At 38.7% G+C, this 27,125-nt stretch overlaps 3 protein-coding genes across 6 annotated transcripts in view; 1 reads left to right on the forward strand and 2 right to left on the reverse strand.

The window, feature by feature from the left end:
• col9a3 (collagen, type IX, alpha 3) overlaps nt 1–10,005 on the reverse strand; it is an 18,305-nt gene extending 8,300 nt beyond the window's left edge. The window contains exons 1-11 of one of the 2 annotated variants that reach the window (XM_028581792.1): nt 8,470–10,005; nt 7,490–7,558; nt 6,054–6,089; nt 5,386–5,457; nt 5,151–5,204; nt 3,187–3,222; nt 2,618–2,641; nt 2,351–2,404; nt 433–486; nt 251–292; nt 81–137 (exon numbers count right to left, since the gene is read on the reverse strand). In XM_028581792.1, the coding sequence (XP_028437593.1) occupies nt 81–137; nt 251–292; nt 433–486; nt 2,351–2,404; nt 2,618–2,641; nt 3,187–3,222; nt 5,151–5,204; nt 5,386–5,457; nt 6,054–6,089; nt 7,490–7,558; nt 8,470–8,535 (564 nt within the window). In that variant the 5' untranslated portion in view covers nt 8,536–10,005. Of the gene's footprint in view, nt 1–80; nt 138–250; nt 293–432; nt 487–2,350; nt 2,405–2,617; nt 2,642–3,186; nt 3,223–5,150; nt 5,205–5,385; nt 5,458–6,053; nt 6,090–7,489; nt 7,559–8,469 lie in introns of those variants that run through there. The other variant, XM_028581793.1, reaches the window with a different exon arrangement.
• The window catches only part of kcnk15 (potassium channel, subfamily K, member 15), a 25,919-nt gene continuing 134 nt past the window's right edge, over nt 1,341–27,125 (forward strand). Inside the window, exons 1-4 of one of the 3 annotated variants that reach the window (XM_028581799.1) lie at nt 1,350–1,367; nt 4,769–4,830; nt 25,003–25,379; nt 25,619–27,125. The exon at nt 25,619–27,125 is cut by the window's right edge and continues 134 nt beyond it. In XM_028581799.1, the coding sequence (XP_028437600.1) occupies nt 25,097–25,379; nt 25,619–26,628 (1,293 nt within the window). In that variant the 5' untranslated portion in view covers nt 1,350–1,367; nt 4,769–4,830; nt 25,003–25,096 and the 3' untranslated portion in view covers nt 26,629–27,125. Of the gene's footprint in view, nt 1,368–2,294; nt 2,718–4,768; nt 4,831–25,002; nt 25,380–25,618 lie in introns of those variants that run through there. The other 2 variants (XM_028581800.1, XR_003692901.1) reach the window with 2 other exon arrangements.
• Nucleotides 10,014–16,361, reverse strand: ogfr (opioid growth factor receptor). The gene is made up of 7 exons (XM_028581795.1): nt 15,963–16,361; nt 15,331–15,396; nt 15,169–15,250; nt 14,999–15,077; nt 13,738–13,804; nt 12,761–12,909; nt 10,014–12,669 (listed from the first exon to the last, which is right to left on the reverse strand). The coding sequence occupies exons 1-7, from the start codon at nt 16,089–16,091 to the stop codon at nt 11,565–11,567; spliced, it is 1,677 nt and encodes a 558-aa protein (XP_028437596.1). The 5' UTR covers nt 16,092–16,361; the 3' UTR covers nt 10,014–11,564.

The following is a 27,125-nucleotide window of genomic DNA, read 5'->3' on the forward strand; positions in this document are numbered from 1 at the left end:
GGGTGACATGAGTTGTGCATAATCCCACGGATCTATTGAGCAGAACAAATCTAACAAGAACCATGACAAGCTATATTTACCTTGAATCCTGGCATCCCAGAAGCACCAGAGGGACCAGGGGGGCAGATGGCGGGACACTGAAGAGGACAGAGACGACACACTAAGGACTCTAAACTCACTGTATGCAGGGGACGCATGTTCAGGTTACTGTCATTACGCTGCTCTCACAGGTGCACGATTGAAAACTTACCAGAAGGTCACCGCTAAGATCATGAAGAGTACCGGGAAGTCCCTGACAGAAGGAGGAATGACAACACACATTAAGAGAGATCTGTGAATCCACTGGGTGGTGGAAGAATACATTCTTTGACTATATTGTACCGGCAGCACCAGTTATCAAATGATAATAATAATAATAATAACTGCACTTACTGGTGGTCCATCAGGGCCAGAAGGTCCAGGAAGTCCTGGAAGACCCTCCAAACCCTGAGAAATGGATAGATAGCACCAAGATTAGTAGCATATTCAGCACCTTGGTTTAAAATCAGTGAAGAGAGTTTTTCCTGATTTTAATCGAACGTAGAGTCAGTCTGCAACATCTCAGCTAAGTGAAGTCATCTGGTCACAGTTATCACAACCAGTTGTGGTCGTCCCTTAGGGAAGAGTAACACCTAAAGTCCCCCTCCACTCAGAAAAACTGACAGTTTTGCTAACTGTCACTTAACTTGGATGTTGGACCATTTATTGTGCAGAATGGTGTTTGCGTAGAGTTCGACACTGGACAACGGTTTTCAAATTCATCTGTTGAAGGGGGGACATTTTCTCTGCACTCACCTTACCTCACCTCTGCGCTCAACTAGTTTGGCAGTCAATCGTGGTCCAACATGCAATTTACAGGTAGCAAAGTGTGATGTGGAAACTGGAAATCTCCAGCACACATACACAGAGAATGGACTTTCCAGTGAAGTAGGAGATATTCCTCAACAAGGGAGATGGAGTAGATGTAATTCTAAGAATTTTTAACAAGGTAATAAACTTTCTTTCTGGAAAATCATATCAGTCACAAATTATTTTAGTATTAGTATTTGTATCATCTTGAAACATGTGGAGGGGATCTTTTACTACTTTACTACTTACTACTACAACTCAACTAAAGGTAGAGCTAAAGGTCTCTATACTATGGTAACCCTGACAACAATCCTAATTGTTCAAAAATCTTAAGCTTGAATGTTAATTCTGTGAGACCAGGAGTGGGTAGAGGGATTCACCTGCCAATGCGCAGGGGAGGAGTTTAGAGAAGGCGAGGTTATATAAGGGCTGGGTGTGTTCTGTTCCAATCCTTTGTCTGAGACCATGCTGCAATGCCAGTAAGTTTGTTTGAAATGATTCTGCCATTTTGTTTGAGATGACTTGATAAGTTATGTCTACATGCTACGCATCCTTTACATTTGGAGGAAAAAGTGGTTGTATATTCTGTTACCCTGTATGTACTTATGTTTGCTCTAAGTAGCATCCTAGTGAAGTCTTAAAGGGTTTCTTCTTTAAAAAGTCTATGCATTAATAATGCAATATATGTACTTATTGTTTATTCTTAGTTATGGTATGCATGGCAATATATGGATTTGTTTTGAAAATCATTCATCCATCAATCTATTCATCCATTCCCCTTACTCAATGAATAGTTCAATGCTCTTGGATCCTTGTGTTTAATGTGCACACCAGCTAGAAGCTCTATGGTCCAGTCAACTTTATACTCCCTGATCAGACCATAATAATCTAATTGACATCATGTCAAGTTCAGAATATGCATCTTTTTTTCGCTAATACTGACCCAAACTGTATTTTTAATGTGAACCCCAACCATAAGATGAATTCTGACCCAGACAAAAAAATACCTTCACACTGCTGCTAATAATAGTTTAGGGTCTTGTGAAACTGAGTAAGCTTTTAATTACACAGAAACTGAGCCTGAGCATTGGATAATCCAAATAAAGTGTGACCCAGTAGACACTGGGCCAGTCAATTCCTCTCCAGTGGTTATTCTTATCTTACTGGTCCTGCTATGTTGTATAGACATTTAGGGCAATGTTGTGCTGGTTGATTCATGCAGAGCGGTGAGTTAAAAAACCAGCTGGCTCTCAATCAGTATCAGATTTACGGTTTCTGCTGCAGAGGCTTGTGTATGGATTTTGCTCACATTCCCTATTCACCTAATACATTTTCTGTGGCCAATTGGGTATTAAATCAAAGATGTAATAGATAACTGGAATTATTTGACTATCTCATTAAATCAGAGGATGTGGCTTCATGAGGATGACAGGAAGTCTAATTGGAGAGATCAGATACTTACCGCTGGACCCTGGGGTCCGACTCCGCCTGGCAACCCATTGGTTCCAGGTAGTCCCTGGAAACAAAAGACACTGGGTGTGTGCAAGACATCTGAGTACATGTGTAGATCTAGCGCACAATCAAGGCTACAACATTGTCTGATTTGTACAAACATGCTGTCTCAGGATGATAAACAAGTTATAGTGATATATGTAAGGATGATACAAATACATCACAATCTCCTGTCTGCACATAAGAATGCTATAAAAAGACAGTGCTGTGTACTCACTGCAGCTCCTGGTCTCCCTCTGCCCTACGGAAGACACAGGAAGGCAAATTAAGTCACAAACACCAAGGGAAGGATTCGATTTGCTCACATCAATATCCACCACGTGATGTATAACTGCATTAAATCTGCTTTGAAAGTTTGTACCAGGTTGTTGCTGTGAGGTGAATATGCAATTTTGCAGTCAAGTTTAATCAGAGCAAACTATAATCTTGAATGTTAATGTGACAATATGTGACACGGTCACTTTCAAAAGTTACCTTTATGTCAGCTGGGGGCTACCTAGTCTGATTAGAGCTGTGTTAACAGATCTGATTCCACACATGCACAATTACAGAACTTGATTCTCTAAACTTAAAATGATCCAGTGCAGTCTGAAAAGGAGTAACTGATTTTGCTCTGATTGGTGTAGGGATAAGGTGGTATATATGGTAAAGCATCAAGGAATGCAAAGTGTTTCAGGCAAATATGATCAATGTAATAACGGAGACCCGTCTGAGGACTGGAAGAACCAACTGTTGTGTACCTCTGTGATATTTCTTAGGTGTTGCATAGTATGTGGGCGTACTTACAGGAGGTCCAGGTGGCCCAGAAGGTCCAGGGTCACCCTGTAGAGAGCAAGGCAAAATACCACAATCAGTCTCTCCGACATAATCAAACAAAAGAAACTTTGAGTTTTACGTATGTACCGTTTGAACACTATGCTTATCAATGTGTGGTTTTGCCTTATAGTTAGCTAAATTTGGGCTTGTTAAATAACATATGCACATTAATAACCATATTTGTTCCTTTTTTATTATAGTACATGGAGCAATTGTTTACTGTGTACAATTCAAACTAGATTAACAGATTCAAATTTGTCTGAGAAAGTTTGTTTGTTCTGCATGGTTTTAGCCTATGAATGGGGGCTGCCATTCAACAGCTCATTTTAGTTATTGTAAGGGTGGTTACTATAAGGCTTTGTGTATTAATGTGTGTTGTGCTTGACACCATTGCTAGTCACATTCTAGCTAGACAACAATAAGGAAAAAGGAGTTTTGTTGCTATATATTACTTTATCTTATATTCTATAAATACTTAATAGGTTAAAACAATTCTCATTGTATGGCAATCAGTGTTGAAAATAGACTTGGTATCAAATATGTTATTGGCAAATCAATTATTCAAAAACAATTACTCAAAAGAAAAGGAAGCTGATATGTAGTCATTTGGATAAGACCTTTTCTGCTGTATGTCATGAGTTAGTAGATCACAAATACTTCTTGGCTACTGACAGGAGAAAATGTCTGCATCTTGGTGATTATTGCGATCAATTAAAATAATCATTTCTATTTATTTCCTCTCAAAATCAATGACTTTGATTGCATATGTAGTTTGGTTGTAAAATCCCATAACAATTCATTTACTTAGTATTGTTAGCCCTGTAGGAAACAATAACAAGTATTTTTGATCTGAGATACTTCTCATCTTTAGTCCACTGACTTCAGTTTGTTTACATGTTGCATCTACAGTATTATTCCTGTCAGTAACCTGTGGCGCCCCACCTTCTTCTTTCTAACCCCCATGATCCTTTCTCCTCCTATAACTCTTTGTTTACCTCCCTCACAGCTGTATTTGTGTTGCCTGAGAGGACAAAAAACAGGCCTAACGCAGTGATGTTACTTATTCACTGCATTCCTCAATTCCTGTGTGCAAACTAGACAACAAAGTATACTGGTACACAAATCATAAACAAACAAATGGGAGGTAGCTTAAAGAAAATCAACTTGTAAATACAATACTAAATCTGTATTGTGTTGAGAAAATGGAACAGTCATCATTACTGTTAGCAGATTAGTGGTGCACACCAGCTTATTCTCCATCTCAATCTCTGTCTTTGCACGACTCTTCAGCACTATGAACCAGCCATGACAGTGTAGTAATCTAAGTAATTAGGGACACTGGTTGACGGAAAGCTTCCTCATTAGGTTGGCTAATTAGTTCAATTGCTGGGGGGTTGTTATCTGTCTTGACGGTGAATTTGCAGCCTTACAGCAGAGGTCCCTCAATCTTTATTCTTTCATATCTTACATTTAATGTGTCTTCCAGTGAAATCATAAGATGTAGCAGTGCAGATGTATGTGTTGTGATTCTGTCTTCTCTTGTGTCTCTCAGAGGATAATACCTGTTTCCCTCAGTGTCGGGGCAACAGATCATCATACCCTACAGTCTCACAGGTTGGTGGGAAACTGTGTGCATTCCAGGCCGGATTAGGGAAGCAGCAAGAAATAAATCCGATTCTGATCCCTCATTAAAAATATTCCCACCAAGAGGGTGAGCCGGCTAGACAAATCCATGCTGACACGGGCCTTGTCCCTGTTAGACCCCCCTAAATATCTTTATATAACAGCAGCCAATCAACATGCAGTGTTTCTGCATACATATGTGTCTTACTAAGGGGGTAGTTTGTAGTAGATAAGCTCATTAATTAAATTGGGTGCATCTTTAAGCCTAACATAAGCATCCCAGAAAGATCAAAAGACTAAGATACACTTACTGCTTCCCCTGGGGGTCCATCTTTCCCAGCAGGACCATCAGGACCTGTCAAACCCTGAAGAGGAAGCATATGATTCTGTTATACGTCATTGGCTCGTGCTCTGCTGTTATTTTAAACATCAATCAATAATCATTTCACTTTCATATACTACACTCGGTCTAGGCATTTTTTCCTGACATCCTTTGACATAGACAAAAGATTGTGTGTTGATGTTTGTATGAGAATAGTCTCTTACGTCCACTCCTGGAAGTCCTGGCAGGCCTGGTTTTCCTGTTGTCCCTGGTATCCCTGGTTTCCCTTTGGGACCCTACACAGACAGAGATTTATGAAGTAGTGCACAATAAATCATTTATCTACCCAAGAAAACAATTCTAATATCCATTCTAATTTCATCAGCCACATGAAAGGAAAAAAAAATGTTTTTCCTTATCTAAATCAAGGGTTTAAGGATAGAGGGTATCATGCTGTACAGATGTAAAGCCCTTTAAGACAAATTGGAATTTTGGGTCATTTTTTGGAAGAGCAGTGGAGGGTCTTTTTTTCTCATCCTAAGTTTACATTTTATTTCAGGCTTTCTTTGAAATATAGTTAAAGAAATACTTGCATCAAAAAGACTACTTTGAGAAGACAACAGTTCTGTTTCTGTATCAGGATTTTATTAACGTGTAACCTTCCAGTAGTATTTTAAGGTTTAAATTGGGATACACGGTTGTACCTGGTATACTATTTTGACACGTTGTGGGAAGGGTGTTGCAGCTGTTTTTCTAAGTCAAGAGGAGGGCTCAAAGAAAACATAACACTGTGGAGGGCCTTGCTTTTTTACAAAGTGAAATATTCATATCCACCTCAATAAGTTTCATACAGTACCTAAGTAAAACTGACCAGACGGGTTGTAAAACTTACGGATTTCCCTGGCAGCCCAGCAGGTCCAGGTTTGCCCTGTTAATGAGAAAGAAAACGTAAGTAATATAGCCAGACAAAACATTTCCGCTTTCAGAGACTACAGTGTTTGATTATAGAGACAGAGATCTTAATTCAAATCCTTCAATAACTTAGTGTAATACCAACAACAGAAATATTGAAGTGGCTAAAGCAGTGAGTCTCTGATCTGCTTCAGTACATGGGACATGCTGTGTAGCTTTTGCAGAGACTGGGGAAAGAACAAACACTACTAAACTGACCTGAAGCTGACTGGTTACATGATAAAAGTTTCAGCTTGGTTTGTACAGGGGGGCTGAAGGTGCAGGGAGGAGGTGTGAGGTGAAACTCTAGATGGTCTCACAGGGTTGGGGAATGTATGAATGGGCCCTCTGTGTGCCTAAACTTTACTGGAGTCCCAAAAATAATCACAACTAATGGTTTCCTGACATGGCTTGACAACAATGTTTTTTTTTTATTTAACATAAGAGTTATTTTAAAAATCAGAGACCTAAATATAAAGGATATACAAGGGGTTTAACGTTGTTGCCAAAGTTTTTTCTTTTTAATTGGCTTCCCTGTAATCAAATTTCCTTTTTTAATTTGCACAAATTAAAGTCTCATCACATCATTTTTACCTCATACTTGTATACCACAACATCATATCCTACACACCAGCAAAACCCCTTAAAGGGTAAGGAGTGTGTCCGCTTAAATTTCATTAGATTGTTCTTGTATTGTCCACATTTATTGATGAGATACAATAATGGAAATCCACATATATTAGGCTGACTGACATTACACTGTATGAGGTTTTTATGACCAAAAAAGAAGCTGAGCTATTCACAGTTTGAATATAATCTAAGCTTGGAAGGGTTAATAGGAAAGGATAATTATAATTATATATTAACAGTTATATATATTTTTTTACCCACAGAACTCTATCTAGTAGACACATGTTTAAACCCTGCCTACCTGACATCCACCATAATGATTTCATACTCGTAGGAGGGGCTTTGGGAGGAGTCAGTGTGATTAAAAACTAACATCTAGAAACATTTATGCACAAAGAAAACCCTTTCTACCAAAGGCAACTGAGTAGGAATTTAAATTTTTGAAATAAAACATGAAAAAGAGGTGAAGTCACTGAGCTGTCCACTGTGGCACTAATTATTCAAATTTTTGGAAATCTTTATCCATAACTTGACACCCCATTTTTCTTAAAAGATGAGGAAAATAAATCAGTTAATTACTCACAGAAAGAAAACCCCCAATCAAATGAGGCGCTAAGATCTTTTATTATTTTTATTGTTTTATTTTATTATCTACTAACTGGAGTTAGTTAAATCTTGAATAGACCAAAATTATAAGGCACATTAGTTTTAAAATCAAAGGAAGCTGTTGGAGTCTGGTCAACTCACATCAGTGCCATCCTTTCCCGGTGCGCCTAAGGGTCCTGGTGGCCCAGAAGCTCCTCTGGGGCCTGGCCTCTGCAACACAAATATATCAAAATCAATGCATACTCTGTTCCTTTAACACCACACATACTGTATACATGAGTAGGTTGTGGTTTGACATGAAGTGACTAAAATAGAAAGTGGTGACAAATGTTTGGTATATTTTTCCCTCAACAGTATTCAATATCAGTAAAATTTTACTCAGGACAAAATTAACGAAATCAATAATTCTAAAGATATTAACTACATAAATTCAATTCAACTGCAACCTAATGAAAACCAAGATGCAACTATAGTGCATCATGGTGCGTAAAGACGTTTTAATTCTTACTTTACGCAGAAGAGGAAGGTTAAACTAGATTTCTATGTAAACAAATAAATCAGTAATTCATCCATTCATTCAAGTTCATCTAAACAAAATAAACTTATTTCACTGACGACTTTCAAAATGAGTTACTGCTCCGGGGAGCCTGAGTGAACAGAAGTGGCATTGTGCGCTGTGCCGCTGCTCTCCAATCCGTGCATTCCACAGGTTCAGGGGATAACATAACTCCAATTTAACCAAACAGTGCGAAAGCCACATCCACCTGCACACGATTAGGCTGATATGGGAGAGTAAAAAAGGCCTACAGAACCAGAAAGACACAATACCACAAACATTCAGTCGCTGATAACTGTACGAGAAGAACAAAGAGCACTTGAAAGTAGAGTTTTAGGGTGGAGAGCACGCAGGTCAGGGCTAAATCAGCTGTAAAATAGAGCGACTGTCATCATCACTATCAACACAAGACATATCTTTTATTATCAATAGGTGGACCCGCAGGTTACATTGACTTTTCGCAATAGCTATGTTAACACATGAAAACCAGGAAAAACCACATCGCATTAAGATACGATGCAGACGGCTAAATGAAAGGATGGATGCAGCACTTAATCACTCTTACCTGGGCTGAGGATGATGTCAAAAGCTGGCACAGTAAGAGCACCCAAAGCACAGAGAACACCGCCATGGCTCCTTCGCTCGCCCTCACAAACCAGAGTTTTTGCAGAAAAGGTCAAATCCCCGGTTCCCGGTCCTCTCTCACTCCCCCCCAGCGTCCGCAACGCAGCCTTCCTTTACCACACGGCGCACAGCTCCTGAGTGGCCTCCTCAGGTTCCAGATAAACCCGAGCCTCCAGCCGAATGGGGCTGAACTCACTGTGGCGCACTGCACTCAGGGGTGAGGGGGGGTGACGAGGAGTGAGGGAGGCAGCAAGCAAGCAGAGCAAAACAGTTTCGGACACCAAGAAAGTGGGCTGAGCTAAAAACGTTAAACATATGCGGAGCGGGGGTTCGTGCTTTGACCAATTAGAAAGTGACCTAAAAACACAAATCCATAATGTCTGCAAGGTAAATAAAAATAATGTTTCAGTTACTACTGTGTAGAGGTGCGATGACTTAAAGGACACTTCGACTATTTAGTAGGCTATTAGGCCTACACTTCCATGAAGTTTAGGGACTCTCAAGAGACTGTAAATTGAAGTAATGGAGGCCAAGACATCCTGAGCTGGATCTGTCAAGCTCGAAAAGTAGTGGATCATTCATTTCCCATAATGCAACTCATCAAGTCTTCGTTAGACACCCCCTGTAGATTATTTCCCTCATTAATGGACAGTTTGGTCTATTAAATGTCAGAAAATACTGAAAAATCACAATTTCTCACAATCACAATTTCCTAAAGCCCAAGGTGATGTCTGATAAACAGTCCAAAACCCAAAGAGTCAGTTTACTGTCACATAAGGCAAAATAACCAGCAAATCCCCACTATTTAGTGAATGTTTGTGCTTAAAAAACAAAATAGTGGCCCATTCATTTTCTATCAACTAATAGCTTCAACTCTACCCCAGACATAGCACATCATCATACTTTGAAGTGACTCAAAAAGCAGAAATCTCCTTCCTGTGTCATAAAGGACACATATTCTGAGCACTACTCTTAATCTAACTCTAAAATAGGTCAACAGAAAGTTGTAAACGTTTCTTTATGATATTCCAAATACGGAATGGATAGAGCAATAGATAGAGGCTGGCATGAACAATGCAACAAACTGCAAGCTCAAACCCCTAGCAGTACATCTTTTCAACTGTCCCTACTCACCCCCTCGACTCCACACTGATCCTGAGGCCTGAACAAATTGTGTTGCATCAATATCTCTAAATTCAACATCTTTCTTCTTCCTTGTTGTGAGTCATGTAACGTCACTGAGGCTCGGTCTGTTTGCTGGAAGAAAAACAGATATTTCTGACTAAATGTCTGCTGCACTGGGAAAACAGTCTCAGGAATAGGAGCATAAACTGACATCTACCACAGTGTTATCCTGAGAATTTCACTTTAATAAATTATAACGGGACTCAGATTTTGGCTTAACACAGATTCATTTCATAAAAGCTTCAAAAATAGTATAACTTTATTCTGCTTTGTCAACAGTCAGGGATTTAGTTTGGGGAGTCATATATAAACAATTCAGCACTTTTGTAAAGTTATTACCTTTCATTATGTAACTAATATCAAAACTTCAATAATGAAAAGTGAAAATGAAGTGCAATATAGAAAATATGCATCAATATACTAACCCTGGTTTGTAAATTTTCATGGACTTCAATCATGTCAAATTAACATACAGTGGTCTTTTTAAATTATAGCCAAAGCTTTATCAGTTCTGCAGAGAAGACATACATATTGTACAATCAACCAGTCTTATCACATTTTTGGCAAGGCTTTCAGTTGTTCAAAAGGTCTGTTTCCCAAATATGCATGAAAACATACAGATTGTGCAACAGAAATATAACTTAAGTGACATTCAGTCTTAAATCTATTCGAACAGCGGGGTCCAGCAGAAACATTAACCAGTACAGATTATTTTTACTCACACAAAAACAGCCCAAAGAGGAAAAAAAAGCTCTTCCAATCAATAATTATTCAGTGCAAAACAACTTTTCAATTGTGAAAGTATTAAGGTGTTACAAATGCTGAAACCATTTCATTTATATACTTTAATAATAGTGCTTTATGTATTCTGTAGAGATATTAAATATCAGCCTAAGTCATTACTACTTAAAAAGGATAAGTCTGGTAATATTCTATATTTTTCTTATTGACAAATCCGACAAAGAAGACCAAAACAAACCATGAATCTATCCCACTCACAATAATTGTATATTGTATATAACGTATATTCAAAGCCTCATATACAGTAGCGTATTCCTCCGTACCACATTGTCCTATTGTCCAAAAACTATTAAAACACATTAATGAGCCACAGTGATGCACTGGATGGCATATTCCTTCATTAGAATAATCACCGACACTGTAGTTCATTTTTCAGTCAATCTCACATACACCGTCCAGCTGCCGTAAATACTCCCAAAACCCCAGCTGAAAATAGTCCAACAAAAAAGCTATTTACTCCCGTTTGAGTAACATTTAATAAAAACTAGTCACCTGCCGTGAAATTATTTAGCCTTTAAATAAAAAATAATAAATTACAAAAAATCGATTTTTAAGGATTCATGACTTCAATAAGAACCAATGTGCTTGGAGGTAAGAGTCACAGACAGGGAAAGGAAGTCAGAAAGTATTGAACTAACAGTGTTGGTTTTGGGGAGACTCTCGATGGACGGTTACGTCTAGCATGCCAAGGGCGAAGCCGGGCTGGCGCTACCACTAGCAAGCTAATAATGCTAGCATGTTTACTGTCTGTGGTGTGTTGTTGGTTTTGACGTTTCCTTGGGACTTGTTGACAATAACAAAAATATAGAATATCACCAGCCTTTTCCTTTAATATTTTCCTATGGCCATGTGGCAACTGAGTCACATCCAGTCCCACATTTAGCAAGTTAATGAAATCATATACTCCTTTCAAGGGGAAAAAGAAACAATATCTAAACATCAAAGAAGGTAGAAATAAGGCCCAGGAAGTAGTGTTAGGTCATACTCTGTCCCTATATTACATTTCATTTAAGCTCAAATTAATGTATTTTCTCCCATCATCCAGTTTATTCATGAACCCCCCACATTTTGGTCTGAGCTTGCGGGGTTTGATTCCATGTCAATATCCTGCGGCTCCTTCCCATTTGTCTGTTCGTCCACAACTTTGTCGGTGCTCGTCGCTGACCCATTTGTTGCCGACCCATTTGCATGCAATGTTTCTTCCTCTTTCTTTTTATCTGGCACTTGATTGAAATCAGTCCTTGGGATTTTTTCCCCTCTTCCAGAAGAAAGAGAGGGTGAATGTTTTGAAGTCTTAGCGGGGGTTTGCGCTGATGGGCTTGTTTGACCAGTGGCTTTATTAGCACCAGCTCTCTCCTCCATCTGCCCACTGGCGAAGTCCCCAGCAGAGCCGTTGCTTGGCAGCACCTTGTCATCTTCTCTTTTCTTCTTCGGTGGTTTTTCAGTGTCTATGGCCTCCTCTGTTTGCATACGGTTGTCTGGTTCCTGGGTGGTCTCCTTTGAGTCGTTGGTACACGTACCCTCGCTGTCAGCACAGGACGCGGCTTTTGCCATCACAGAGTCAGGACTGGGCGACTGATCCATTTCATCAACACCATCTGTAGAGTCCTTTCTATTCCCCAAAATTGTATTATTAAACTCAGCCTCTGCGTTTCCATTTCCTACAGTCTCTGCTTCTGGTTTTGTCCCTGGCGATGGCTCAGAGAGTTTGTTTTTGTCTTTACTTGCCATTTTATCAGTTCCTTTCTGAGCCTTTGCAACATTATCCAGTCCATCATCTCTCTGTGGCACAACTGCTTCTCCATCTTTGCTTTTACTCCGTGAATACGATTCATCTTTTCCATCTCCATTCCCAACAGAATCTGATCTTTTCTCTGCCTTCCTGAGTTGTTTCTGAATCTTTCTGGGACACCACACAAACTTATCCTTTGGCTCAAAGTGAAGGTAGGCAAAGCGCACAAGCTCCTGACGTTTCTGCTTGTCCAGGACAGCAAACAGGAAGTAGTCAAGAACGCTGCGTTTAACACTGCTAAGGGTCTTCTTGACTAGAGTCTCTTCCAGAAAGAAGCGCACAAGTGGGGCCTGGTAGTGCTCAAAGCCCAGCTCTCCGAGGCTCTTTAGGATGCGAGTGATGCGCAAGTTGTTGTGCATATTCCTGTGAGAGACAAAACAGTTGAAGCTGAAATTACAAACAGAATAGTACATACCACCGATGTTGCTTATATGAGATTCTTAGTTATATTCACCGCTCCAGGTTTCCAAATCGCTCCTTCCAATTATCTGCTCGTTTCACTTCTCCTGTCTCTTTGCTGACCAAACGCATTCCATAGAAGCCCAACATGAGTTCATAGGACTCGACTAGTCTCTTTTTGGCATCCTCATTCTTCTTGAAGGCCTGGTGAGCATATGCAGTGGAGGTAAAATATATAATATATATATATATATATATATATATATATATATATATATATATATATATATATATATATATATATATATATATATATATAATATATGTAGGACATTTCTACAATGTTTATGCTCACACAAAAATGCAACATGGGTCAAACTGTAAAGAAGTACATGATATTCAACACGTTAAGAGTTTCCAACAGGTTTTCTAGGCATTTCTAGCTGCTTAGCTTTTGGTATAGGGTGAAAAAGGAAAACACGTATTGATCTTTATGTGCCTTCATCTCTTTTGTCCATATGAAAAGAGCTGAATGTTTTGGAAGACAAGTTTCTTAAACATTAAAATATTTTCTCTATAGAACGTTAATAATGGTAGTGTTTGCTTGATTACCAATGTCATAACTCATGCCTTGAAATACATGAAAAAAAAAGTTTGAAAGGCTGATAACAGGTCATGAAGAGTAGGTGAGACTAGTGGGGTCACTGAAGGCATCATTGCTTGAGTGATACAATATTTCTAATGAGGTGAGAAAAACTATGGCAGCTGTTTAAATGTAATGTACATGCCATTTGAAGCCTTTTCTAACATAATGAATATCTAGCCAAAGTATCTAAAATACACATTCACCTCATGGATGAGTCGATTCTGGCTTTGCACTAATCGGGCACAATTGTAAATGGTCAAATTAATTTGTTGTGTTGCTTTATGTTGTGCCAGAAACTGTAAGTCACTGGTGACGACCAAATAATGCACAATTAATGGTTTGGTATACTGTTAATCTAAAGACTTGTTTTTGTATGACACACTTACCTCAATTTCCTTCTTGGTAAGTTCTGAAGCCATGTAATTAACTCCCGGCTCTCGCAGAGGAAACAGCCTTACAATGACAAAAGATTAAAGAGAAAAAACAACCCAAAACCAATTAACATTGTCATTGTTGGAACTATACTCTTAATCAGTGAAGATGACATCAGCTGTCCCTGCAACAGTTCATAACTCCACCATAAATAATACTCTTTGTGCTTCATCTCATTAAAACACCACAAGTCCTATGATTTCACAAAATCCTTTTAATAAACAGTCTTGGATCAGAAAGCAAAGCTTGACACTGTCAATATGACATTATTCTGGGTACAACTGGAATTTAATGTCAATTTAAGGCTGATTTATAGAAGTATGTAGGCTCTACTCAGAGCCTACGCTGTAGCCTACTTAAGTGGCCTTCGCCATTGTGAGGTTTTATACTTGTGCGCTGGTGTGTCTGTGTTCTAGCATATCTCTTTAGGAGAATAGCAAGGCCGGTATGTGTGTATGCTGGGGAGTGTGTGGTAGAGCGAGTGAGAGTGACAGGGATTAGCTCCGGAGCGAGTACCGACTCCGGCGGTGGAGACAGAGAAGCAAAGTGTCTTCCCTGTGCTTTCTGACCACGGTCAGAAAGCTGTAGCAGGAAAGGTTAACCCTCTCCTTGATTTATGTTCATGCAGAAGGAGAACCCAGAAATGGGTATGAGGAAATGTGGCGCTACCAAGCCACAGCCAAGCAGACCAATTGCAATTGTAGTGGTCTGCGTCGCCGTGAAGTGTAGTTACATTTCTGGGTGACAAAAGTGACGGCTGAGACAAAAAGAGAGAATCTTCATAAATCTATCAAACCAGAAGCCACTGCATTAAAAGGGTAGTTTTTGATCTTGATCTTTTCATTTGGAACAAAGTTTGAGTGGGATACTTCAACAATGCATGAATGTGTACTAATCTATCACTAAAAGTGCTTTTTAGTGACTTTTCTTACTGGTGCTTGTTTCACAGTGCTTTTCATTTACCCCACCCTACCTGTAACAGGCAATGTTGCAGCAGACATTAGCATTATAGAACTTTTGGGAGCATGTGTTTTGCTAATCATAACAAGCAGACCTTGCATTGCTTTTTGTTTTAGTAGCACACTCCTTGCTAAAAAAAAAAAAAAAAAAAAAAAAGTGCAATTGCAAGGTCACCAGAACAAGATGACATTAGCTTTGTAACCTCAGACTGAACACCATACAAAACATAACCCACAAGGCGTAAACAATACATACCACTGAATGTATGAGTGAACTCTCTCCAGTCTTTTGTAGTCATTTTTCCATTCCTTAAGAAATGATTCAATGTAAACATCTGTGCCAAATGATAAAGAAAGCATTGAGTCACTGCACACAGACCTTCCCAAACACTGAAAATATATTGTAAGAATATCTAAAAATGTTACCATCAGGAGCAGAGGGAAATTTATTGAGATAAAACTGCAAATTGTTCATTTTGTCTTCTGAGCATTCGTCATCTGTAAGATTCTGTCAAAAGAAAAAAATACTTTGATGTCTTAGTTGTGCTGAAGAGATGTATTTGGTTATACTACTTTGCTGTTACTTACTGGATATCCTCTTCTGTAGTTCTGCATGTCCTTTGCTGCCCTCATGTTTCTGGGCGTATGATGCCACTGCAAATACAAATGAAAGTGAAATTAACCTGCATCTAATGTCTAACCGTTATATAGCTAAACTGTGTGTGTGTGTGGGGGTGGGGATACGATTATTATTCAGAGTTGATGCGTCCGTTTTTAAAACAACTACGTAGTCCCTGTACCCTGTTGTCTTTCTAATGACTGTAAAAAGCTGGCATAACGCTATAACGTCACAGTAACGTTACAAGTTGACATATGTAAGGCCAAACTAATCAATTTCCCACTCTGCAAAAGGGCTTAACCACTAAATTTAAAAATGATAATTTAACTTTAAATTAGACACACACACTGCATAGTAATCACTGTAAGCAGCCCAATATACATATTTAAACGTAACGACAGCGACATAACCCCTCAAAGTAGGCTAACGTAAGCGGCTAGCTGGGCTAGTTAGCAAGCCTGCAGCAGAGGCATAACGTTAAAGCTATCATTAGCTTTCAGGCATGGCAATATTAGCAATGAGTTACAAGTCAACATATTCAACGCCATGACATTATTTAGATTACGTTATGGTTTGGCCGAATAATAATTAAAGCGCGTACAGTTAGAGTCCATCCAGATTTGTTTTTGTCTTGACATGACCGACGGGTTTGGCTCTCTCCGGCCGGGTCGTCTCCATCACTCTCTGTGTCCCAGGTCGAGTCGTACTCACAAACACAGTCGTCCTCCATGATTAAAGGAAACGTTACTTGACTAGCTAAGGCTAAATAAACGAGTAACCTGGTTTAGCACTATAAACGGGCATGAATCAAGTTACACTTGCATGTTCAGGTTAGACGGTGACGGCCCTGACCATCCGTCTTTCCAGTCAGACAGCAGCACCGTTGGCGGCTGCAGTACTGATGTTGCCTTTAAGTGCTCCCACTCTAAGTAGGAATTGCCGTGGAAATTACCTTAATCGAAAACGAAGTTAGCCTTTAAAAAACACAAGTTTTGTCTGAGTAAAAACACACCCTATAACAGTAATGTTAAGTTGCTGATTCACGGGATCACCATGTAGCTACGTTACAGTTTAAGATAAGGAAGAAAAGGAAGGTACACGCGTTATTAATGCTGACTTCATCATCAGTTGACCTCAGGAAGCTATTTATTTAATTTTTGGGGGGCTAAAACATGATCTCATGGCAACTGTTATCATATAAATTTCACTCCATAGCGGCGTTAGTGGATATTTAATGAGGTTGTTTGTGCTTTCTAATAAACATTCTATTTTCCGACACATCAGGAAGGCAGCACATTTGCTGTGTTGGTTGCTGGTAATAAAAACTGCCATCCAGCTGATATGAGTCAGGCAGCTTATTATATACTGTCTATGGCTTATCTTAGGTTCTTTCACTTCACTGTTATATAACGAAAACAACAGTAATGCTATGATAGATGTATTGAAAACGTATAAATTAACTAACTAACTAACTAACTAACTAATAATAATAATAATAATAATAATAATAATAATAATAATAATAATAAAGCAAATTCCCCCACTGGCGATAAATAAATTGTCTGTCTGTCTATCCTAAATATTACAGAAAAGTCAGAAATTCATTGTAGTCGTTGTAGTTACATAGCTGTAGTCATATTTTGGCATCTATGATACGGTTTTATTTTGTACATATGCAAAAGCCATGTTGTAGTAATACAATTAAAACACAATTAGATAGTAAATAAGTGAAGACAACAAAACAACAATAATCACCTAAAGGAAGACAACAAAACAACAATAATCACCTAAAAACAAATGTTTACAAGTGGTATTTTAAAGGGATTCAAAAGAAGAAACAGTTTGCTGCCCTTCTCTCCTCAGTGAGAAAGGCTATTATATGTCTGGGGTTCATGATGAATCAAAGTTGTTATCAGTACTGCAACTTACAGTTCTTTGAATTATCATTTGCTTAATCAATTGATAGTTTTGCCTATCAAATATTATAAAATAATGAAAAATACCCTTCATATTTTCCGAGGCCCAAGGTGATGTCTTCCAATTTCTTGTTTTGTTGGACCAAAACCGAATATTCGTCATTTTATGATCACATAAGACACAGTAAAGAGCAAATAATTTAATTGAAGAAGCTGAAACAAAAGAATGTTTGTTTATTTATTTAATTTATCAGTGATCAAGAATGGCAGTTACAAAAATACATGCACTGGGAAAGATACATTTTAAATGCCCAAACTAAATTAATTCCCCAAATTTATGCCCAGATTAATAAATATTGGTTATTTTTGTTGAGTGAGTCCAAAAAAGCAAAGGGACAACTATGAGCCACATTTTACTCAATACTGCACAATTTGAACGTGGTACTACAAGTAAACACTGTGACACAAGAATGTTTGTATAAAGCGCATTCACCGTCTGACCTCATGTCATTAACATAAGACAGTAATTCTATGTTAAGGCCTTTAGAAACACTGTAGCCATTCATACACAAACTCTCTCTCTCTCTCTCTCTCTCTCTCTCTCTCTCTCTCTCTCTCTCTCTCTCTCTCTCTCTCTCTCTCTCTCTCTTTCTCTCAAATTCAAAGGGGCTTTATTGGCACTAAAGTTTCAATAACAATGTTGCCAAAGCATCAACATAGAATTTGTCCAAATATTTGGACAAAACACAAACCCCTATTGAAATGATATCAGATTAGTAAACAGAATGTGCCTTTGGAACATTGGATGAATGGCTGCTGATAATGGGCAATGTAGATATTGCATTAATATTAACAATTTGTGTGTGTGTGTGTGTATATATATATATATATATATATATATATACACACACACACACACACACACACACACACACACACACACACACACACACACACACACACACACACAACTTTAGCATGGGTAATCTAAACTTAGCATATGCTAAATTTACATTACCCATGCTAAAGTTGACTAAAAAGAGGAATAAAAAAAAAAAACATCTTTTAGAAATTCATCTTAATGCCTTAATTAAAAAAATTAGGAAAAATCCAACCTTTGAGGACACCAATTTCCTTTGTGAATGAATAATGTATCGTAAATAAATAAATAAATATTCCTTTGGAATTAAAATAGCCCCACATCATCACATGCCCTTCACCATACCTAGAGATTGGCATGGTTTTATTTTGGTTAGCCTAATAACTGGTTTGATTTGCATTGAGAGATGATCTCATGGAAAGTACCCCATGCCAATCATGAGATATGGTGAAGGGTATGTGATGATGTGGGGCTATTTTAATTCCAAAGGCCAAGGGAACTTTATCAGGATGCATAGTATCCTGGATCCATGAAATAACTGGCCTTTAAAAATAAAATTTTATTTAGGGGTGTGTATACTTATGCCCCCTGTATTTTAAGGAAGAACATTTATTTATTTACGATACATTATTCATTCACAAAGAAAATTGGTGACCTTAAAGGATGGATTTTTCCTATTTTTTTAATTAAAGCATTAAGATCAATTTCCAGAAGATGTTTTTTTTATTCCTCTTTTTAGTCTGTAGTAACTATAGCATGGGTGTGTAAACTTATGCAAGTCACTGTATGTATGTGTATATATAGAAGACTATGAAAATGAACGCAATATTAGGATTGATTAATTATATATACAGTATATCTTTTACTTCTTATGCAAACTCTGTGTAGAGAGTCTCTCCCTCTCTCTGACAAACACTATACAGTCCAAACACAGTCCAATTTATCTAGTAATCTAGTCTAAACCAGTCTAAGGTGTCTTGTAATATTCAGCATTAATGTATCATAACTTGGATTCAGTTTTCATACTGCTAAGGGCCAGCAGCACAAAGAAGGATTCAGGGGTGCGAACATATATAATTTGACCAAGATGTCCTTTGACAGTAATTAGACAGATGCATTTATACAAGGGAGTATTTCATCATTAGAAGATATAAATAGAATCTAGATTATCACAGGGGGATTCAATGTTGAATGTCCACTGGTGTGGGTTTCTATTTTTGGTCTTAGTTACTGTGGAAACCAGCAGGCTCTGCAGGCATCCAGTATTTGCTGTCCCTATTTAGTGCCTCTGCTTTATAAAAATAAGATTCCCCGTTTCCTTGTTCTCAGTGAGTTCAATGCGGATACAGACACAGATGGAACAATTAGTTCAAACTGTTGGTACATGATGATAATCAAGTTAACATAAGATTAAGAGATAACAAGTGTTATTTAGCCTACTACCAAAAATAAAAACTGTAATAGGAGGCAAACTTTCATTTTCAGAACTCATTCATTCTGAATGGTATGGTAGTTGGATTGTTGATTACAAGATCTTAAGATTCAAATGTAGTTATCATTTCACAACTGTATTGCATTGTCAGTAGGTTTGTGGAGTATTGGTGATGTATGTGAGCACCTGTAGATGAATATGTATGTAGTATATGTGCAAATGTAGGTTGTATGTATGCATTTAAGTATATGATACACAAATATATAATATAATTATAAAATGATGTGTTGAATTGTGTATGAATTATTGGATGCTTAATTTTTTTTTAACGTGGACTCTTGGAAGATTAGCAAATGAGCTATTTAAAAATTAAATCACAGGAGGGTCTTGGTAGCCAAGTGGTTACAGCCAGTGGGGGAACAGGACAGATGTCTCGGGGCCTGGGTCAAGGCAGGGCCCAACAGGGCCTTTGAAGATCATCTTGTCCTGGGCACGAGCAAGACACATGGTGGCCCTGGCACATGCCATATAACCACAACATCCCAGGTTTGATTCCGAACAGTAATATAGAAATATGGTGGGGGGTTTTTTTTAACCAAAAAATATATTTTTCCATTTCTTGGTGCTCTTTACATCTCATCTGGAAAATAATCCTATCATTCCAATTTTGTTTTTCACTCTCATTTTGTCACAGTAAATGGGGTCCACAAAAAGCATTTGTCCATTTTCTTTTGTCTGTGTCTGTGGTAATGCTCAGAATATGCAGATGGTACAAAAACGTTTTCAAAGAGTAACATAGCATCATGCAGAGAAAAGGGGACCTTGTGCCTGAAGGCACATTTCTCTACTAAATAAAACCCATCTGCCAATTCTGCAGGGGGAATAAAATGCAAATCTGGCAAAATCCTAGAGGACGGCTTATAGAAATTAATCTCCAAAGCCAAACTTTTAGAATTGAAAGGTGGTCTTTGGCAGTGAACAGCAGCTGTGCTTTGGAAAGGATAGCAGCTTGATACAGACAGAGGATTTGTGTTTAGACAAACCTGTTGTCAGAGCAGGACCTGACAAACATATGGACAATTGTGATTCTAACTGCAAGGGCTTTTATTGAGATAATGATCTGCTGGCTTCCTTTGACTCAATGATTTGATGATTTAGAACACATCAGAATTTGAATCTGCATTTTTGGAGATTTATGTGCTGTATCCTAATCCTATAAAGGAATAGAAATCTGGGAATTACTGATTATATGCTTCTTTCATTTTTTTCTGTTAATCATGGCATTCCTTTGTGTACCATTAAATATGTAAATTATGAGCATGTATGCAGAAATGATTGAAGGATACTGATACAGTCATAATTTAGATACATTTCATTTAATACTCAACATAAACTTGGACTTCACTGAACATAGTCTTGCATTGCCGGACCTTTCTTCACAGCGCTGTGGAGGAGGGTGTGGCTAGTCGACACAGCATCCCAGTATGGGAGAAAAACGTGCTCTGGTTTATTGCCATTTCTCTAAACCAACCACAGTCGTCATGGGCGGTGCTAAGCGCTGGACGGAGCCAAGCCGCTGCAAAATAGCCTCTGGAAGGAACTTGTTTTGGTGGAACGTGAACGTTCAAAAGTTGTTTTAGTCGTGCAACAGAAAACTCAGATTGGACAGATAGTCTAGCTAGCTGTCTGGATTTATCCTGCAGGGATCTGAGGAGCAGTTTAACCATAGTCCTCGTAAATCGACCAGAGTTTAAAATTCCAACTCAAAGAAAGCGGAAGGTAACGAGCATCCGGCCGAAATTAAAAGACATCTGGTGGAATTTCCGGCGGCACCAGAGCAATCCACGAAGTGGAATGTCGTGGATAGACTACATTGAACATAACTTCCAAAGGAGCAGGATGACTGGAGATTATACTGAGCTACAATATATAAAATGAAGAGAAGCAACAGAAATTTTGACAACAGGAGCTTTTGGTGTCATGATACAGTATACTACAGTATATAAAGGGTACCAGCAGTAAAGTAAATACATTGCCAAAATGAACCTTTAAGCCAACAACTACTGTTACCAAGGTAAAAAACGAACTTTCAATTTTTTATATTTATGATTTGTGATACAAGAAACCGAGAATGTGCAGAGAATCACAGTTACTTGTATTTTTGCATGCAAGTATTACTGAGTAAATTCCAATACAGAATAGCAATCAAAATATATTGATGACTTTGCATTCATGCCCAAATTTAAACAAGTACTGCAAAAGTGGTGACAAGTTGGACAAACACTGCATGTTTTCTGGATGTTAATTGAATCTATTCAGAAATACTTGCACTATAATAAGCATGATGGAAGACGAAGATCTGAGTTTGTAAGAGTTCGGGGGATATGTTTGTCATATATGTCCTGTGAAGTCTGTATACATGTTTCATAACCTGAGCACAAACAAATCATCTTTTTATTTTCTTATATTATATGTTCTTGCAATTTATTGAACAGGAAAGACTCTTGTTTTCTTTCATATGTTTGCTTTATCAGCAAATACTTCCACAGCATTTTAGCAGTTTATAGTATTTGATTGCCTAACAAAAGAAGAAATTGCACACTATTGATATAGATTTTCTCTGTCAAATCAAATCAAACAGAAGCAAAACACAACTTGCACTTTGATAAGATTTGAGAAATTATGATACAACTGGAAGGTTTTTTTCTTTCTTTCCGAAGAAATTAGCCACCAGACTAATGTTGCTCAAATAAAAGTTCTAAATCTTCATGTCCTCTGTGTTAGATGAATAATAAAGAAATATGGAAATAAAGCAAAGTCAATCTTACATTCACAAAGAAATGGCAGTTAATTTTGATGTATGGTCTGGCCACCTAAAACTGTTATTTGTGGGAAGTTATAGTATGTAACAGCTTGTGATGCACTGTTTACATAGTTGATTGCTTGCTAATTGGACAGCACTACATATGTTTCATAGCAACCAATTTATATATTAAGCTAGCATTGGTTTAGTAAATCAGATTGAAACTTGCCAGTAGTCACTAACAACTTTGGAAGGCAAATGGCTGACCCTCGACTCCACCAGGATCCTGCAGGGATAAACTACAGGAAGCTCATCATACTTAAAAGGGGATAGGTAGAGTAGTAAACTAATCCTAAACTCACAAAATTCCTGTGAAATCTGCTACAAACACAGCCAGACTAGGTTTACATACTTGTTATAATCTCTTTGTTTATTAATACAAACTAGCTCATTAAACTTATTCAACTTAAAAATTCATTTTTTGAAATCCGTTCAATAGAATCTCACATGCTCTGTTACTGTGGGCCAGCCAATATAATATGTAGTGCACTCACTCCTTTTAAAAACCCACACCTTAAGACCATTCTATAGCTGCCTTGTTTAATGTAATCTGCAGTCTCCTCACCTTACCTTAAGAATGTCTTTAGATAAAAACTTTGCAATTCGTCCAACCCATTCCTGCCATTTTCATCACTCTTTAAGAAATATCTGTAATATAAGCAGTCCAAGAGAGACTGTTTTGTGTTTTAACTCCAATGGATGGCATTTCCTTAATCAGTTGTTTTAATTGTTCCTTGTAAATGACATGGTAATATGTGTGCGTGATAATGAAATTTGACTGAGAGAGCAGAGAACAGAGAGAGCGAAAACAAAATCAATGAAGCATCTCTTTGAGTCTAAATACTTATCCTTAATTCCAGGCCTGATGGGGATTGATGGGCCTCCTCCTCACTTTGTTCCAGGTCCTTGGGCTTTGAAAAGGATGTGAATACAAGCTGTGTGGATTGATAGGTGGCTGTTAGAGCTTTAGGTTCTTCTCTTATCAGCTGAGATGTAATTGATTTATGGAGAGCTGGTTTGAATCACAATAGGGATGCAAGTGTGCTGATTTAGCCACTTAACACAAAAACAGGTCCGCTGAGAGCAGGTTGCTCTGTTTAAGAGGAACAAAGGAACAAAGAGTAATCCACCTGCAGTACCCTGCTGGTGCTTCTAATGCTTACTGTGACATAAGGATGATGCTTCTATTTAGTTTTATCTGATACTGAAACTGTTTGATGTTTCTTTTCTTTCCATGTTTGTGCAGAAAAATGCAGCCTGAATAATGACACTTGATGTTGTGATTCAGTGACAACATAATTCCCAGTAAGAGGGCCCGGATCATTACACTTAACATATTAGCTTCAACCTCACTGACAGTTCAAATCTGTTCTTCTAGTATAAGTAACCATGGCAACCGGCATCACCTACAGTAGGTTTCCAGAAGCATGTAGCAATGTCGTTTATTTAACCACTGTACCAGCAGTACCCCCCAACAAACACACACACGTATCCATGAACCTGAAGTCAACATATTTTCAAAATGGCCAACAATGAAGATATGATTTGAGGAAATAGAACAGCACGTCTTTTTATTTTTTAAATTGCCCATTTTTATCGATTGGCTTTCTTATAATTTCAACCTGTCAACATGTGTATGTATATGCATATGTAGGTATATTTAAATTTGTGAATTAATATACATATTGGGACAGTATATTGGTAATCTTATTTTATCTCTATTTCAGTCTTTTTTTATTTGTTATTCTTCCTAATTTATTTGAAGTCTTCACTTGCTTTTCTTTTGCTTTTTTCACATGATAACTTGACAATAAGCCTATTTTATTATTGTTATTTTGAAGCTGTATGATTATAATGCACATGGGATGATCATTTAGTTTTCATTGTATTACTTCCTTATTTTAGATGTCTTCATAGGACCAACACAATCACTTTTGATCCATTGATGTTTTGGTGTTTGGTAACCAGTGCAAATAAACGCTAACAAATCAATTTTATTTCGTTTTTAACATGTTACCTGGGCATTGGTTACATGAGCTCAAGACACGAGAATTTACATATTTTAGGTTAGCTTTCTAATGTTGTGTGCTACTACCTGAAACCGCTTGTCCGTGTATCTCAGCCTCTGGATGTCTCACCTTGGATGCACAGTTTTAAGACCAGTTTTAATGTGAAACCCCGCCTGTTGCTGTCCATGGTGCTGAACCCCCTTCCTAATGTTAGATTGGTATCTGCCGGGTCGGGTCGGGAGTTTACTTGTTGCACACAGCGTTGATAAGGCATTGGACATTGGTGCTAAAGCTTAGCCTACTATGTGTCTTATTCATACATTACATTACATTACACACAGCTTTTTTATTTTATTTTGGACTGGTTTGCGCATGCGAAGAGGCAAGCGGAGGCCACTTTCTTAAACAGATGACAGCGCTCTCAATGCGCACAGCAGGATATGCGCGTATTTACATAAACAAGACATCTGAACCTGGTAACACAGATTTCTTGTTTTTTTCCCCCTACACGCCTCTCCTGCTACCACGCTTCACACAACAGGCTGTAACACCAATGTAAAGTCTTCCCTGAGGAACAGTAGCCTACCACCTGTAACTGTGCCTATCTGCTCCCGACTTTCACGCCGACAGCGAGGATGAAGAAGCAAAACGTCCGGACCCTCTCGCTCATCCTCTGCATGTTCTCCTACTTGCTGGTCGGCGCCGCGGTGTTTGACACGCTGGAGTCCGAGTCGGAGAACTCCCGCAGACGCGTCTTGGAGCAGAAGCGCAACGAAATGAAAAAGAAGTATCGCTTCTCCGAGGACGACTACCGCGAAATCGAGCGAGTGGTGCTGCAAGCTGAGCCCCATCGCGCCGGGAGGCAGTGGAAATTTGCTGGCTCTTTTTACTTTGCTATAACAGTCATCACCACCATTGGTAAGTTGATGTAATGCTTCTATCTTTAGAGCTGAGGGATCATGTTTTACTGTGTTGCTATTGTATTGTACATTAGTCCATTTAAAAAAAAAAAAAGAAAAAAAACATTTTTCTTATCATTGCAACATTTAAGGCTTGTTTTGATTCTAGACAAATAAAAAAAAAAAAGAAATTGATCCATGCAAGCATTGCTACAGTATGCGTCAGTGTTCCTCTCATTTCCATCTCTCTGCATTAAGGTTATGGACATGCAGCACCAGGCACAGACGCAGGAAAGGTCTTCTGCATGTTCTATGCTGTACTGGGAATTCCTCTCACTTTGGTCATGTTCCAGAGTCTCGGAGAAAGGATGAACACGTTTGTCCGCTATCTCCTACATAAGGTGAAGCAGTGCCTGGGATGTCGATGCACTGAGGTGTCTATGGAGAACATGGTCCTGGTGGGCTTCCTGTCCTGCATTGGAACACTGTGTGTCGGGGCTGCAGCCTTCTCCCACTTTGAGGGATGGAGCTTCTTCCACGCTTACTACTACTGCTTCATCACACTCACCACTATTGGCTTCGGGGACTTTGTGGCCCTACAGAAAAAGGAGGACCTCCAGGAGAAAACACCCTACGTGGCGTTCAGCTTCATGTACATCCTGGTGGGGCTAACTGTTATTGGGGCCTTCCTAAACTTGGTGGTGCTTCGCTTCCTCACCATGAACACTGAGGATGAGCGGAGAGATGCTCAAGAGAGGGCGTCGCTGAAGAGGGACAGAGGCCTGCTGGATGGGTCTCTGGGTCTCCATGTTGTAGGGGAACAGAGCAGAGGCAGCCACAGAGAGAGGAACAGGAGCAATGTGGTGCACAGTCGTAGCCACAGTACACTCTTGCTCCCAATGGAGGAAGGAACCAGCCGCACCAACCTCATTGCTTCCCCAGCGGAGGATCAGCTGAGACAAAGAAGCCCCTGCAGACACAGGCTACCTTTTCAGATCAAGGCAGGCAGACGCAGGCCGGAATCGAGCCTCAGCTCCCTCTGCTCATGTGTCTGCTACCGTTTGGGGATTTGTGAAAGTCCTCTTATGTCTCGCAGTGAACAGCACGGCTGCCATGTCAATTCTGTTTACTACAACTCGGTCTCTTATAGGATCCAGGGCTGCTCGCCAGGTTCCAGGGACAACACTGGACTCTCTTCCCCAGGAAGCACGCTCTCACCTGGGAATAGCTTCCGTGAATTCCCTCGTTCAAGGAGAAAGTCGGTCTAAAGAGCACTATAGTGAAAGAGTGTTTGCACAGACTGTAAACAGTATTTTCAATGACACGTGTATTTTGTGTTACACCTTGTGCATGTCAGAAGACACAGATTCTGTTCAACAAATAAGTTGTCTGTTGTGCCTATTTAAGATTTGAATTTGTTAAGGATGAGATTTCTTATCCTCTTTTACCATGACATTATTTAATTTATGTTTCTGCTGTGTTCCTTGCATGTAAGCAAAAGTACAGTGCATGCTAAAGAGAATATATAGCACACAATGTGAATGCATGAGTGCTATGTACAGATGTAAACAGTTGGGCTTTTAATTTACAATTTTAGAGTATTTTGGATATAGTGCTAAGAAGCCACGTGAGATACTGTATGTGGCTTCTTAGCTCTGTGGATTTAATACATCCTTTTATTACTTATCATGGGGGGGTCCAGAATAAATAAAACTTTACTGTGTATTGATCAGCATTAATGCACTCTAATAGAAAGAGATTATAA

The sequence above is a fragment of the Perca flavescens genome, chromosome 7 (genome assembly GCF_004354835.1).
Source record: "Perca flavescens isolate YP-PL-M2 chromosome 7, PFLA_1.0, whole genome shotgun sequence".
Classification (NCBI taxonomy): domain Eukaryota; kingdom Metazoa; phylum Chordata; class Actinopteri; order Perciformes; family Percidae; genus Perca; species Perca flavescens.